At 42.5% G+C, this 16,834-nt stretch overlaps 1 protein-coding gene across 9 annotated transcripts in view; it reads right to left on the bottom strand.

Moving 5' to 3' along the window:
- Positions 1 to 16,834, bottom strand: part of DOCK10 (dedicator of cytokinesis 10) — a 448,273-nt gene that overhangs the window by 169,617 nt on the left and 261,822 nt on the right. For all 9 annotated transcript variants that reach the window (XM_069727557.1, XM_069727548.1, XM_069727554.1 and 6 more), the window contains exons 3-4: positions 12,396 to 12,485; positions 2,236 to 2,318 (exon numbers count right to left, since the gene is read on the bottom strand). In XM_069727557.1, coding sequence (XP_069583658.1) covers positions 2,236 to 2,318; positions 12,396 to 12,485 — 173 coding nt within the window. The remainder of the gene's footprint in view (positions 1 to 2,235; positions 2,319 to 12,395; positions 12,486 to 16,834) is intronic.

The raw sequence follows: 16,834 nt of genomic DNA, 5'->3' as shown, positions 1-16,834 counted from the left end.
TATATTAGTTTTGCCATTAACTAACACAAACACCAGGAGTTTGACGAGACCATTCAATAACATGCTAAAAACAGAGGAAGCCTTCAATCTTGGGATTTCTGAGGAAGCAACCAAAATATTATTTATTATATAACTTTCAGTGCATTCTGCCCAAATGACACACTGTGACGGTCTTCGGTAAGGAAGAGGGGGCCTCAAACTGTCCCTGGAACTGGGACCCTAACTGGGACTATACTTGTCCCAGGGGTACTCTTAAAGGTAGAGAGGCCCGAGTCTCTGACCTTACTATGCTATCCCCTCCCCCAGGAGGCCTGGGACAGGTATGTTAGTGTATATACACGTAATACAAACAGGGAAAACAAAAAGCAACTTAAATGCAAAAACACTCACCAAGGATAGAGAGGAATAAAGGGAAGGATAGGAAGGTACAAACCAAATGGGAATAGACTAATGGAAAAAACATACACCCAAAAACAGCAAACAACAATCTCCAGCAGCAACTACAAACTCCAACTTCAGCACAGCAAATCCAGCAAACCAAGAAGCAAAACTTTTCACAGGCAGGGATGAGAAGGTCTGGCCAGGTTTTATAGAGAGAAAATGAGCAGCTGTGAGATGTCTCTAACCAGCATACAAAGAGTTGTTAACTTCCTCAGCACCAAAGAAACTAAATCCATTTAATATGAGGAACAAAACACACAGGCTTAGGGCTCATACTCACTGGAGAGAAAATCGGACGAGTGCAATCTGATAAAAAATCGGATTGCACCCTGACCAATGTTATTCAATAGGTGACTTCTCATTTGCGATTTTTTTCTCAGCCGAAATCGGACTGAGAAAAAAATCGCAGCATGCTGTGAGTGTCGGATGAGACTCACCAATGCAAGTCAATGGGTGCGAGAAAAAAAACGGACAGAATACGGACCATCCATTTTTTACAGATACCTTACCATTCTGTGGCATAGAACACTGTAAATGGTCCTGTAAATGATTGTATAAAAATTGTCGCAGAGAAAAAAAAAGCATTGCATATGGATGTCATATGGATGTAAAAACGGATGGTGCGATTAAAAACGCATTGAACTTGCATGACAATCGCATAGTTTGCATCCAATTTTTTCGGTCCAGATTGCGGACCGTTTTTTTTTCTAGCAAGCGAGTATGAGCCCTAAATGGAAGATCTGCGATTCACAGAACATAAACATAACCTAAACCCAGATCTCCCAGGAGGAGATGGCACACTCGTGACACCGTGTCACAGATAGAAATAACTGAACATTGCATGTACAAAGCAGCCAGATTCTACATATCGAGGACACAAAAATGACCCAAATATTTTATGATCAGCCTACCTAACCTAAACATTTTCCAAGCGACGATATGACTGTGCCAGACTGCTGGAGGGCACTGTCTCTATGCCAAGATGAGACGGCGCTGATTTATGTGGCAGAATTGTGTCATGCATCTTATGAACTGAACTAAAGCTCCTGCCATGCTGTTCAGCCTCATTATCTGCGCTGCGCACTATAACATGTTCTACTTTTAAGGCCTCATTTTATATCATACTACAAACTGGAACAAGACGAGCTGAATGTTAGCATCTAAATCATCTGTCAGTGCTTTGTTACCTGCTGCATGCTTTCTTACTTTTCAGGACAACCACTAAATCAAACAGGCGCCCATTCAATTAATTTGATATTTGCAGTCCTTCAAATTTCCTTTTTTTATTTAATTAAAAAAAACACTAATGCATACTGGGACAAAAATAGACTTGTAAGTCTAAGGCTAGTTTCACACTAGCGTTTTGAGGAGCTGCGGACTTCCGCCGCTAGCCCCGCCTACTTCTGCATGCGGCCGGCATGCGGCCTGCGTACCTATCTTTAACATTAGGTACGCAGGTTGTGCCGCTGTATGCGGATGCTTCCGCATGCGTCGTTTTGACGATGCGGCGACCAGCGTAGAACGCAGCTTGTAGTAATTTTTTTTCTCCGCATCGTCAAAACGACGCATCCGCATACAGCCGCACGACCTGCGTACCTAATGTTAAAGATAGGTACACAGGCTGCATGCAGAGGTAAGCAGAGCTAGCGGCGGAGGTGCGGCCGAGGGCGGGGCTTCACTGAGGAAGTCCACAGCCCTCCACAGCTCCTCAAAACGCTAGTGTGAAACTAGCCTTAGGCGGTGCAGCCATTATGACTGTGGCACAGGTATGTTAACCAGTGATGGAGCACTTACTGAAGCAGCTGACGGAGGTCTCCGGAGTATTGTTCATACTTGAAATTCACTACATGCCAGTGAGAGGAATAGTACCTGCAGGCCTAGGAGAAGAAATATCATTAGTCCTAACATTCATGACAATGAACCAAGATAATTAAGGCCATTACAGATAGTCAGGTCTGGGATAACTGTGATTTGTGATCCCACCGATGAAGAACTAGATGATCAGTCCAACTACATCTTTCCAATACTATCAAACGAGTGCTGACTCATAACCTCTGAGGAGTGTGATTAATTGATGGAAATTTTTGGATTACCTATAACAGGGTACACCTGAAGCTAAGCTTAGAAGAAACAACCAGATCTTGTTTTTCCTGTTTTTATTAAATAATGAGCATGGCTGCCCTGCAGTTTGGGAATAATATCTTGCAGTTTCTCTTCCAATGCAGCCAGGGTCCCCCTCCGGTCTCAGTACTTTCTGAAAAGGTCAGACAGGCAATGAGTGGCTACAGTGGTCCCATGTAAGGCCAGAATAGCTTATACATAGCTGGTCTCAATGTGTCCTGTTCAGTGGAGACCAATGTGACACTGATTGCAGCAGTAACATCCAGAATACGATGTACAGAGGCAGGAAAAGCATGTCCCTGCTACAACGATCAAATACAAATAAGTACGGAGGGCTGAGAGGAACCCAAGAATTGGTGGAAGGAGAATAAAGGGAAATCTGTAAGGTAAAAATACTTTATTCTCATATTTTAGTGCATATCTGATGTTATATCTTTTTCTTCAGAGATGAACAACCCCTTCAAATTAATATCTCAAGTTCTTAGGTAACAATCCAATCTTTATGAATATCTCTAGAATTCAGAGAAAAACCAGGATGGTGAATTAACCCCTTAAGCCCCGAAGGTGGTTTGCACGTTAATGACCTGGCCGATTTTTACAATTCTGACCACTGTCCCTTTACGAGGTTATAACTCTGGAACGCTTCCACGGATCCCAGTGATTCTGACACTGTTTTCTCGAGACATATTGTACTTCATGATAGTAGTAAAATTTATTTGATATTATCTGTATTTATTTGTGGAAAAAGCAGAAATTTGGTGAAAATTTTGAAAATTTCGCAATTTTACAACTTTGAATTTTTATGCCCTTAAATCACAGAGATATGTCACACAAAATACTTCATAAGTAACATTTCCCACATGTGTACTTTACATCAGCAAAATTTTGGAAACACATTTTTTTGTTAGGGAGTTATAAGGGTTAAAAGTTGACCAGCAATTTCTCATTTTTACAACACCATTTTTTTTTTTAGGGACCACATCACATTTGAAGTCATTTTGAGGGGTCTATATGATAGAAAATACCCAAGTGTGACACCATTCTAAAAACTGCACCCCTCAAGGTGCTCAAAACAACATTCAAGAAGTTTATTACCCCTTCAGATGTTTCACAGGAATTTTTGGAATGTTTAAAAAAAATTTTCACAAAAAATTTACTTCAGCTCCAATTTGTTTTATTTTACCAAGGGTAACAGGAAAAATGGACAGCAGAAGTTGTTGTACAATTTGTCCTGAGTACCCCGATACCCAATATGTGGGAGTAAGCCACTGGTTGGGCGCATGGCAGAGCTCGGAAGGGAAGGAGCGCCATTTGACTTTTCAATGCAAAATTGGCTGGAATTGAGATGGGACGCCATGTTGCGTTTGGAGAGCCCCTGATGTGCCTAAACATTGAAACCCCCCACAAGAGACACCATTTTGGAAAGTAGACCCCCTAAGGAACTTATCTAGATGTGTGGTGAGCACTTTGACCCACCAAGTGCTTCACAGAAGTTTATAATGTAGAGCCATAAAAATAAAAAATAATATTTTTTTCACAAAAATGAAATTTTCGCCCCCAATTTTTTATTTTCCAAAGGTTACCAGAAGAAATTGTACCCCAGAAGTTGTTGTGCAACTTGTCCTGAGTACCCTGATATCCCATATGTGGGGGTGAACTGGGTGCATGGCAGAGGTCGGAAGGGAAGGAGCGCCATTTGACTTTTCAATGCAAAATTGGCGGGAATTGAAATGGGACGCCATGTTGTGTTTGGAGAGCCCCTGATGTGTCTAAACATTGAAACCCCCCACAAGTGACACCATTTTGGAAAGTAGACCCCCTAAGGATCTTATCTAGATGTGTTGTGAGAGCTTTAAACCCCCAAGTGTTTCACTACAGTTTATAACCCAGAGCCGTGAAAATAAGAATTCTTTTTTTTTTCCACAAAAATTATTTTTTAGCCCCCAGTTTTGTATTTTCACAAGGGTAACAGGAGAAACTGGACCCCAATAGTTGTTTTGCAATTTGTCCTGAGTACGCTGATACCCCATATCTGGGGGGGAACCACCGTTTGGGTGCGTGGCAGAGCTCGGAAGGGAAGGAGCGCCATTTGGAATGCAGACTTAGATGGATTGGTCTGCAGGTGTCACATTGCATTTGCAGAGCCCCTGATGGCGGGAATTGAAATGGGACGCCATGTTGTGTTTGGAGAGCCCCTGATGTGTCTAAACAGTAGAAACCCCCACAAATGACCCCATATTGGAAACTAGCCCCCCCAAGGATTGTATCTAGATGGGTTGTGAGAACTTTGAACCCCCAAGTGTTTCACTACAGTTTATAATGCAGAGCCGTGAAAATAAAAAATCATTTTTTCCCACAAAAATTTTTTTTTTAGCCCCCCATATATTTATTTTCCCAAGGGTAACAAGATAAATTGGACCCCAGAAGTCGTTGTGCAATTTGTCCTGAGTACGCTGATGCCCCATATGTTGGGGTAAACCCCTGTGTGGGCGCACGGGAGAGCTCGGAAGGGAAGGAGCACTGTTTTACTTTTTCAATGCAGAATTGGCTGGAATTGAGATCGGACGCCATGTCGCATTTGGAGAGCCCTGATGTGCCTAAACAGTGGAAACCCCCCAATTCTAACTGAAACTCTAACCCAAACACACCCCTAATCCCAACCACACCCCTAACACCAACCTTAACCACATCCCTAACTCCAACACACCCCTAACCCTAATCCCAACCATAACCCCAACCACACCTCTAACCCTGACACACCCCTAACCGTAATCCCAACCGTAAATGTAATCCAAACCATAACCCTAGCCCTAACCCCAACCCTAGCCCCAACCCTAACCCTGACCCTAGCTCTAACCCTAGCCCTAACCCTAGCCCCAACCCTAACCCTAGCGGGAAAATGGAAATAAATACATTTTTTTAATTTTTTAATTTTTCCCTAACTAAGGGGGTAATGAAGGGGGGTTTGATTTACTTTTATAGCATGTTTTTTAGCGGATTTTTATGATTGGCAGCTGTCACACACTAAAAGACGCTTTTTATTTCAAAAAATATTTTTTTGCGTTACCACATTTTGAGAGCTATAATTTTTCCATATTTTGGTCCAAAGAGTCATCTGAGGTCTTGTTTTTTGCGGGACGAGTTGACGTTTTTATTGGTAACATTTTTGGGCACGTGACATTTTTTGATCGCTTTTTATTCTGATTTTTGTGAGGCAGTATGACCAAAAACCAGCTATTCATGAATTTCTTTTGGTGGGGGGGCGTTTATACAGTTCCGCGTTTGGTAAAATGGATAAAGCCGTTTTATTCTTCGGGTCAGTACGATTACAGTGATACCTCATTTATATCTTTTTTTATGTTTTGGCGCTTTTATACGATAAAAACTTTTATAGAAAAAATAATTATTTTTGCATCGCTTTATTCTGAGGACTATAACTTTTTTTATCTTTTCGCTGATGATGCTGTATGGCGGCTCGTTTTTTGGGGGACAAGATGACGTTTTCAGCGGTACCATGTCTATTTATATCTGTGTTTTTAATTGCGTGCTATTCCACTTTTTGTTCGGCGGTATGATAATAAAGCGTTGTATTTTGCCTTTTTTTTTACGGTGTTCACTGAAGGGGTTAACTAGTGGGACAGTTTTATAGGTTGGGTTGTTATGGATGCGGAGATACTAAATATGTGTACTTTTATTGTTTTGTTTTTTTTAATTTAAATAAAGGAATGTATTTATGTGAACAATATTTTTTTTTTCTTTATTTAGGATTTTTTTCTTTACACGTCTAAATTTTTTTTTTTACTTTATAACATTGCCTTGGGGGGGCATCATGTTATAAGGTCAACGATTACCAGCCTACTCTGAGCGGGCGCTTGGTAAACCACCTCCATGCAGGACCCGGAAATAGCCCCGTGGCCATTTTGGATCCGGGGCCTGCAGGGAGGAGACGCTCAGTACAAGGTGAGCACATCGCCTTGTACCGAGGGTCTCAGGGAAGCCCGCAAGGAGCCCCCACCCTGCGCGATGCTTCCCTATGCCCCTGGAGCGCTGCGATCATGTTTGATCGCAGTGTGCCGGGGGTTAATGTGTCGGGGGCGGTCCGAGACCGCTCCTGGCACATAGTGCCGGATGTCAGCTGTGATAGTCAGCTGATACCCAGCTGCTATCGGCCGCGCTCCCCCCATGAGCGCGGCCGATCTCTGTGACGTACTATCCCGTCCCTGGGAATTTTAGTGGACAAAAGTGTAGAGGTTTGTGCGAGAAGAATAAGGGGCCAGGCAGGGCCACCATCAGGGCATTACTGCCCTTACTGGCGTATGGGGCCTGATGAGCAGAGGTGGCCCGCAGCAGGCCCCCTCTCCTCTGCTCACTGGGACCCAGCGGCAGAATTCTACTGCTTCAATAACTGATTGCGCGTCCTCCAACGCACCATCAGTTAAAATCTGTTGCCATGTGGGAGGAACCTCCCGCATGGCAACAGTTAACAGGCCGGCAGCTGACGTCAGCGCACACGATGCTGACGTATGACGTCACTGTTATACACCAGAACGACAGTGCGCGCCTCAGCTGAATCTGAGAGGACGACCCTGCTGGAGCTCGGCCAGGTAAGGAAAAACATTTTTTGGGGATAAATTCACAGTATGGGGCATATTGTACCGGTATGAGGGTGCATTACACCGCTACAAGGGTGCGTTATACCGCTATGGGAGTGCATTATATACTGCTATGGGGCTGCAATATACCGCTATGGGGCTGAATTATACTGCTATGGGGGTGCATTATACTATGGGGTGCATTATACTTTGGGGTGCATTATACTGTTATGGGGCTGCATTATACTATGGGGTGCATTATACTATGGGGTGCATTATACTGTTATGGGGCTGCATTATAATAAAGGGGTGCATCATAGTACTATAGTGTGTATTATACTGCTATGGGGGTGCATTATACTATGGGGGTGTATTATACTGCTATGGTGGTGCATTATACTGCTATGGGGCTGCATTATACTATGGGGGTGCATTATACTGCTATGGCGGTGCATTATACTGCTATGAGGGTGCATTATATACTGCTATGGGGGTGCATTATACTATGAGGTGCATTATACTCCTATGGGGGTGCATTATACTGTGGGGGTGCATTATAGTACTATAGTGTGCATTATACTGCTATGGGGCTGCATTATACTATGGGGGTGCATTATACAGCTATGGGCTGCATTATACTGCTATGGAGGAGCATTATTCCGCTATGGGGGTGCATTATACCACTATGGGGGTGTATTATACTGCTATGGAGCTGCATTATACCGCTATGGGGATGCATTGTACTATATATGACTATGGGGTACATTATACTACTATGGGAGTGCATCATACTGGTATATATGACTATGGGGTACATTATACTATTATGGATGACTATGGGGGCAATATGGAGAGACATGAGGCAGAATGGGAGGACACGTGGGGTCCAGAATGGGAGGACGCATGGGGTCCAGAATGTGGGATATTATTACTGTAGGGGCTAATTAAAGGATATTATTTTTGAGGATACTGTTTTCAGCGTGGGGGAGGAGAGGTCCTGTTACTGTGCAGGGCGTCACGGTCGCTTTTTTCTTCACCTGGCGTAGTATAGAGGTTGGGGAAAAATTGGGGAATGTGCTCTAGATAACTGCGTTATTTTCTGCAGAGACGAGTCCTGGCTGGAAGAAGTGATGGTGGTGTGCGCTGGATGAAGATGAAAAGCGAAGATGAATGACTTCAACTAGAGATGTCACTGGTGAGTCAGTGTGTTACCTGTACACTGACACTATACAGTGGGGCAAAAAAGTATTTAGTCAGTCAGCAATAGTGCAAGTTCCACCACTTAAAAAGATGAGAGGCGTCTGTAATTTACATCATAGGTAGACCTCAACTATGGGAGACAAACTGAGAAAAAAAAATCCAGAAAATCACATTGTCTGTTTTTTTAACATTTTATTTGCATATTATGGTGGAAAATAAGTATTTGGTCAGAAACAAAATTTCATCTCAATACTTTGTAATATATCCTTTGTTGGCAATGACAGAGGTCAAACGTTTTCTGTAAGTCTTCACAAGGTTGCCACACACTGTTGTTGGTATGTTGGCCCATTCCTCCATGCAGATCTCCTCTAGAGCAGTGATGTTTTTGGCTTTTCGCTTGGCAACACGGACTTTCAACTCCCTCCAAAGGTTTTCTATAGGGTTGAGATCTGGAGACTGGCTAGGCCACTCCAGGACCTTGAAATGCTTCTTACGAAGCCACTCCTTCGTTGCCCTGGCTGTGTGCTTTGGATCATTGTCATGTGGAAAGACCCAGCCACGTTTCATCTTCAATGCCCTTGCTGATGGAAGGAGGTTTGCACTCAAAATCTCACGATACATGGCCCCATTCATTCTTTCATGTACCCGGATCAGTCGTCCTGGCCCCTTTGCAGAGAAACAGCCCCAAAGCATGATGTTTCCACCACCATGCTTTACAGTAGGTATGGTGTTTGATGGATGCAACTCAGTATTCTTTTTCCTCCAAACACGACAAGTTGTGTTTCTACCAAACAGTTCCAGTTTGGTTTCATCAGACCATAGGACATTCTCCCAAAACTCCTCTGGATCATCCAAATGCTCTCTAGCAAACTTCAGACGGGCCCGGACATGTACTGGCTTAAGCAGTGGGACACGTCTGGCACTGCAGGATCTGAGTCCATGGTGGCGTAGTGTGTTACTTATGGTAGGCCTTGTTACATTGGTCCCAGCTCTCTGCAGTTCATTCACTAGGTCCCCCCGCGTGGTTCTGGGATTTTTGCTCACCGTTCTTGTGATCATTCTGACCCCACGGGGTGGGATTTTGCGTGGAGCCCCAGATCGAGGGAGATTATCAGTGGTCTTGTATGTCTTCCATTTTCTAATTATTGCTCCCACTGTTGATTTCTTCACTCCAAGCTGGTTGGCTATTGCAGATTCAGTCTTCCCAGCCTGGTGCAGGGCTACAATTTTGTTTCTGGTGTCCTTTGAGAGCTCTTTGGTCTTCACCATAGTGGAGTTTGGAGTCAGACTGTTTGAGGGTGTGCACAGGTGTCTTTTTATACTGATAACAAGTTTAAACAGGTGCCATTACTACAGGTAATGAGTGGAGGAAAGAGGAGACTCTTAAAGAAGAAGTTACAGGTCTGTGAGAGCCAGAAATCTTGATTGTTTGTTTCTGACCAAATACTTATTTTCCACCATAATATGCAAATAAATTGTTAAAAAAACAGACAATGTGATTTTCTGGATTTTTTTTCTCAGTTTGTCTCCCATAGTTGAGGTCTACCTATGATGTAAATTACAGACGCCTCTCATCTTTTTAAGTGGTGGAACTTGCACTATTGCTGACTGACTAAATACTTTTTTGCCTCACTGTACATTCTATACTAATAAAGCGCTCCTGTGTATAATGTCACCGATGATGACGCCTGCAACCTGCAATCGTGATATTCCTCATTACTTTTCCGCCCTTCTATTTGCGTTGGCTTCTTGTTTCTTCTGCACAACAAGACCGCATATACAGTATGAGGCATATAGGTAGGACTATATTGAGAATTCTAGAACCTGCATGCCCATATTAATAGGTTAGGTACGTCCTAGGGGGTGACAGATTCCCTTTAAAGAAATTGTCTATCTTTGGGGACATTTTTTTACTCACTTACGAATGTCACTAAATAACATCTAACCCCAAAACAATATACTTCCTGTATATTGTATTGGTTTCCCACAATGTAGGTAATGTGCTCTGTACTATGTAATGTATACCTCCTTAGATGTTTTTAGCTCTTTTCTACTGTATTATCCCACAGATCACACAATGGCGTCAGGGATAAATATGAAGAGTGTGGAGCATCGGTAGTTTACCTCTGACCCTTCCAGCCATAGATTAGTGATTATGTGATTACAGGTAAACTACACAGCTATGATAACACATTAGGTAATGCTTTGTAGCACATTGTACAAGTAGCCCTGTGTTTGCTTTGACTTTGTGGTTTGCTTCCTTAATGTAGATTTTATGATCTGCCTCTGATGATATTTTAGACAGATTGCTTCTGTCCTTTTCGTCTGCCAATAATCCCATTGTTGATGTAAACACAATTATTCGGCTTGCCCACAATAACCAGCCATTGCTATTTTTCAGCTCCAGCTTGGAATACAGGCATTTCTATCAGAGCATGGTTAAAGGAACAGTATTGTAAAAATATCTATACAGTACATATGGTGAGCGCAGCAGACGAAACTGGCTCATCATGGGGCTGATACATTTTATAAATGCAGCTTTCAGATTAGTAATTTAAAGAGAATGTGTCACCAGATTTTTGCTTCCCCAGCTTAAAGCAGCATAATGTAGGGGCAGAGACCTGTATTCCAGTGATATATCATTTACTGGTCTTATTGTGCAGTTTTGATAAAATCACATTTCTCTTCTGCATAGCTAGCAGTTCTCTGAATGCTGAGCTCTGTATAGCCCCGCCTACACCACTGATTGACAGCTTTCTGTGTACACTGAGCATAGGCAGAAAGCTGCTAATCAGTTGTGGGGCGGGATTACACAGATTTGCCTGACTGGTCTGCACGTGAGACCTAGTCCTCTCCTGGTGACAAAACACTAATTGTATTGAAACTACAGCACACAGCCTAGTAAGTCACACATCCCTGGGATCAGGGTCTCAGTGTCTACATTATTCTTCTGATAGATTTCCATAAAAGAAAACAAGCAGCTTTGTAAAAACAAGCAAATTTGCATTTTACCTCTTATTAAAACTCAGGTAAGTATGGAGGACTACATTGCAGTAGGTATACTAATCCTCCAGAGATAATCTTCAGGTGATAAAATAGTGATCAAAACTCCAGCAAGCATCCCAGTAACTGACACATCCCTGGAATCAGGGTCTCTAGTTCAACATCATGATGCTCTCAGATTAGGTGACCAGACTCAGTTCCAAGCTCCTGGACTCTAATGTAAGGTCTACTCCACCTGTCATGGCCATTTTTTAATAGTGATGTGCAGCAGACAATGGCTGTGTCACCTACCTCTGCACCCGCCATTGTCTGCACCTAAACTTTATAAATTCTCAGGCAAGTTTATGGAAGCGCAATTAGATTTGTTTTTAATAAGCACAGGAAGTATTGACCTTCAAATGTACAATGTAGAAGCTCATGGATTCTTTTTCACAGGAGAACTGTTTGTACTAATAGTCTGCGGCTTATTCATTACTGGCATACAGCGATCTCAGCAATGTCCTGGGTTCTCCTTTACTTACACATTATGTTCATGTTTATTAAATATTTCTGACAAAGTAGAACCGGCGAATATAACTATAATTATTAGGCTTCATTCACAAGACTGTATTTTTGCTCCGAGTGCTGTCCGTGGAAAACACTGATGGAGCTCGGACCAACGATATTCATCAGGGCGGCTCAGATATTTTCATACTGATAATCGCAGCATATATTAGTCTCTCGTGTTTCGGATGACACTCACTTATTGAAGTCTATCAGTGTGCACCAACAAAACAGATCCTCTACAGATCAACCATATAACATCCGATTTTTTCAGATACATTGTAGTTCTTTAACACAGGAAACTGTATTTAGTCTTGTAAATTTTAATAACTGCTGAAGTATAAAAGCGGATGCCATATGCATAAAATTAAAGATGAAAATTCGTCTATTTGTCCTGGATGAAAATCGGATTATTTTTTTATTCCCTCGTGTGAACTTAGCCTTCTATTGCATACATTTCATGTTCTAACTATTAGAGAAATGTTTCATTATTACCTCTTTGACCAACAAATGTTCAGCTTTCTGTTCAGCATCTTCGGGTACCGTGGAATAGACTGTTTCTATACCCAGTGGGATGGTTTCTACCTGTTGATGGAAAATGTATATAGATTTAATAAATTACTACTAGCACAATATAGTCTAGTGTTCTTCAACTAGTGGTTCAGGAGAGCCCTCGAGAGCCACATTAGTTTGAGAGCCACACTAGCCCTTGAGAGCCACATTAGCTTGAGAACCACATTAGCCCTCGAGAGCCACAGTAGCTTGAGAGCCACATTAGGCCTCGAGAGCCACATTAGCTTGAGAGCCACATTTAGCCCTCGAGAGCCACATTAGCTTCAGAGCCACAGAAGCTTAAGAGCCACATTAACTTCAGAGCCACATTAGCCCTCGAGAGCCACATTAGCTTGAAAGCCACATTAGCCAACGAGAGCCACAGCATCTTGAGAGCCACATTAGCCCTTGAGAGCCACATTAGCCCTTGAGAGCCACAGTAGCTTGAGAGCCACATTAGCCCTCGAGAGCCACAGTAGCTTGAGAGCCACACTAGCCCTCGAGAACCACATAAGCTTGAGAGCCACATTAGCCCTCGAGAGCCACAGTAGCTTGAGAGCCACATTAGCCCTTGAGAGGCACATTAGCCCTCGATAGCCACATTAGCTTCAGAGCCACAGTAGCTTGAGAGCCACAGTAGCCCTCGAGAGCCACATTAGCTTCAGAGCCATAGTAGCTTGAGAGCCACATAAGCCCTCAAGAGCCACATTAGCTTGAAAGCCACACTAGACCTCAAGAACCACATAAGCTTGAGAGCCACATTAGCCATCGAGAGCCATAGTATCTTGAGAGCCACATTAGCCCTTGAGAGCCACAGTAACTTGAGAGCCACATTAGCCCTTGAGAGCCACAGTAGCTTGAGAGCCACATTAGCCTTTTAGAGCCACAGTAGCTTGAGAGCCACACTAGCCCTCGAGAACCACATAAGCTTGAGAGCCACATTAGCCCTTGAGAGCCACTGTAACTTGAGAGCCACATTAGCCCTTGAGAGGACATTAGCCCTCGATAGCCATATTAGCTTGAGAGCCACAGTAGACCTTGAGAGCCACATTAGTTACAGAGCCACAGTAGCTTGAGAGCCACATTAGCTTCAGTGCCACAGTAGCTTGAGAGCCACATTAGCTTCAGTGCCACAGTAGCTTGAGAGCCACATTAGCACTCCAGACCCACATTGGCTTGAGAGCCACACTAGCCCTCGATTACCACATAAGCTTGAGAGCTACATTAGCCATCGAGAGCCACAGTAGCTTGAGAGACACATTAGCCCTTGAGAGGCACATAAGCGCTTGAGAGCCACATTAGCGTTCGATAGCCACATTAGGTTGAGAGCCACATTAGCGCTCGATAGCCATATTTTTTTTCCACAATTTTTTCTATCATCATTGATGTGAGGCAAGGGCGAGGCCGGTGTCTGAGCCCCAGGTGGATGAGCATAGAGCAACTGGTTGAGCTGGAATCAAGTTTCTAATATAGGGGATACCTACATCCGCCTTGGATTAATTGTTCTTTTCAGATTTTATTGGACTTGATTGAAAATTACTTTTGACCTGAAATTTCTATTACTTCGGGACTTGTTGGCTACAGGTCTTTATATACAGTGCCTTGTGAAAGTATTCGGCCCCCTGGAACATTTCAACCTTTTCCCACATATTATGCTTCAAACATAAAGATACCAAATGTAAATATTTGGTGAAGAATCAACAACAAGTGGACCACATTTCTGAAGTTAAATGAAATTTATTGGTTATTTAAAATTTATGTGGAAATTCAAAAACTGAAAAGTGGGGCGTGCAATATTATTCGGCCCCTTTACTTTCAGTGCAGCAAACTCACTCCAGAAGTTCATTTTGGATCTCTGAATGATCCAATGTTGTCCTAAATACCTAACGATGATAAATATAATCCACCTGTGTGTAATCAAGTATCCGTATAAATGCACCTGCTCTGTGATAGTCTCATGGTTCCATTTGAAGCACAGAGAGCATCATGAAGACCAAGAACCACAACAGGCAGGTCCGTGATACTGTTGTGGAGAAGTTTAAAGCCGGATTTGGATACAATATGATCTCCAAAACTTTAAACATCCCAAAGAGCTCTATGCAAGCGATCATATTGAAATGGAAGGAGTATCATACCACTGCAAATCTACCAAGACCCGGCCGTCCCTCTAAACTTTCATCTAAAGCAAGGAGAAGACTGATCAGAGATGCAGCCAAGAGGCCCATGATCACTCTGGATGAACTGCAGAGATATGCAGCTGAGGTGGGACAGTCTGTCCATAGGACAACAATCAGTCGTACACTGCACAAATCTGGCCTTTATGGAAGAGTGGCAAGAAGAAAGTCGTTTCTCAAAGATATCCATAAAAGGTGTCGTTTAGGCTATGTGCACACATATTTTTGATGACTGCGAATTTTTCCGCAGCGGTTTTGAGAAATCCGCAGGTAAAAGGCACTGCGTTTTAAATGCGGATTTACTGCGGATTTACCACGGATTTTGTACGGATTCCACCTGCGGTTTTACGCCTGCAGATTCCTATTGTGGAGCAGGTGTAAACCGCTGCGGAATCCGCGCAAAGAATTAACATGCTGCGGAATGTAAATCGCTGCGTCTCCGCGTGTTTTTTTCCACAGCATGGGCACAGCGGTTTCTGTTTTCCATAGGTTTACATGGTACTGTAAACTCATGGAAAACAGCTGCGGACCCGCAACAAAATCCGCAACGTGTGCACATAGCCTTAAAGTTTGCAACATGCCACCTGGGAGACACACCAAACATGTGGAAGAAGGTGCTCTGGTCAGATGAAACCAAAATCAAACTTTTTGGCAACAATGCCAAACGATATGTTTGGCGTAAAGGCAACACAGCTCATCACCCTGAACACACCATCCCCACTGTCAAACATGGTGGTAGCAGCATCATGGTTTGGGCTTGCTTTTCTTCAGCAGGGATAGGGAAGATGGTTAAAATTGATGGGAAGATGGAGGAAGCCAAATACAGGACCATTCTTGAAGAAAACCTGCTAGAGTCTGCAAAAGACCTGAGACTGGGACGGAGATTTGTCTTCTAACAAGACAATGATCCAAAACATAAAGCAAAATCTACAATGGAATGGTTCACAAATGAACGCATCCAGGTGTTAGAATGGCCAAGTCAAAGTCCAGACCTCAATCCAATCGAGAATCTGTGGAAAGAGCTGAAAACTGCTGTTCACAAATGATCTCCATCAAACCTCACTGAGCTCGACCTGTTTTCCAAGGAAGAATGGGCAAGAATTTCAGTCTCTCGATGTACAAAACTGATAAAGACATTCCCCAAGCGACTTGCAGCTGTAAAAGCAAAAGGTGACACAACAAAGTATTAAGTTAAAGGGGCCGAATAATATTGCACGCCCCACTTTTTTTTTTTTAATTTCCACAAAAATTTAAAACTTATAACTTTTTTAACCTATAAATTTTGTTCAACTTCACAATTGTGTTCCATTTGTTGTTGATTCTTCACCAAACATTTACATTTGGTATCTTTATGTTTGAAGCATGATATGTGGGAAAAGGTTGAAAAGTTCCAGGGGGCCGAATACTTTCGCAAGGCACTGTACAGTTGTAAATTAGATTTCGTTTTGTACTCAGTAATCTTATGTGTCCGAATCCTTTGTTACTTGATTGTTCTGAATTTCTTTTCAATGAAAACCAGATTAAACATAAAAATGTTAAAATATGCAAGTGAAATTATAAATTTGACAAATACTGCTGGATACATTATAGAGATTGTCAATTTTTATGATAGATGACCTTTCCTTAAGATAGGTTATCAATAACAGATTGGTTGGGGTTCCCCGCCCATCAGCTGTTAGCAGCGTAGGTAGGGGCTGGAGAAGACTACCAGTCCGTCACACAGTTTAGTGGCCACTATGGGTACTGCAGATCAGCGCCTAGTCACCTAACTGCTCACTGTTCATGCGAAAAAGTGTCCTGTCTTATTCAAAAGGAAAATTGTGACACCCAGTTGTAAATGTTTTTGTCTGTTTCCTTGAGGAGTAACCAAGGAGAAGTACAGCACTGAGTTGTAAGAAAAAATATGTTGCTTAATTATTTAATTGGGAATACGAATTTTTCCTAAAATAGACACGTCAGGAGAGCTGACAAATCATACTTAAATGATAGTGAAACTAGCTCCAGTATATAATAATTTATGTGGGTTTTTTTTAAAGTATTTTTTGTAGCGTTTCGCAAAGTATTTCAATTACGGTATCTGTTTTTTTTTTTTTCCATTAACATGACAAAAAACAGCCTAAAATCTCCATGTTTGAGCATATTCCAACTATTTACTGCAACAAAGCAAATCTTCTTAGGAAATAATAAACCTTATGTGACATATCAGAG

The sequence above is a fragment of the Ranitomeya imitator genome, chromosome 5, assembly GCF_032444005.1.
Source record: "Ranitomeya imitator isolate aRanImi1 chromosome 5, aRanImi1.pri, whole genome shotgun sequence".
Taxonomy (NCBI): domain Eukaryota; kingdom Metazoa; phylum Chordata; class Amphibia; order Anura; family Dendrobatidae; genus Ranitomeya; species Ranitomeya imitator.
This window is presented reverse-complemented; position numbering and strand designations above follow the sequence as displayed.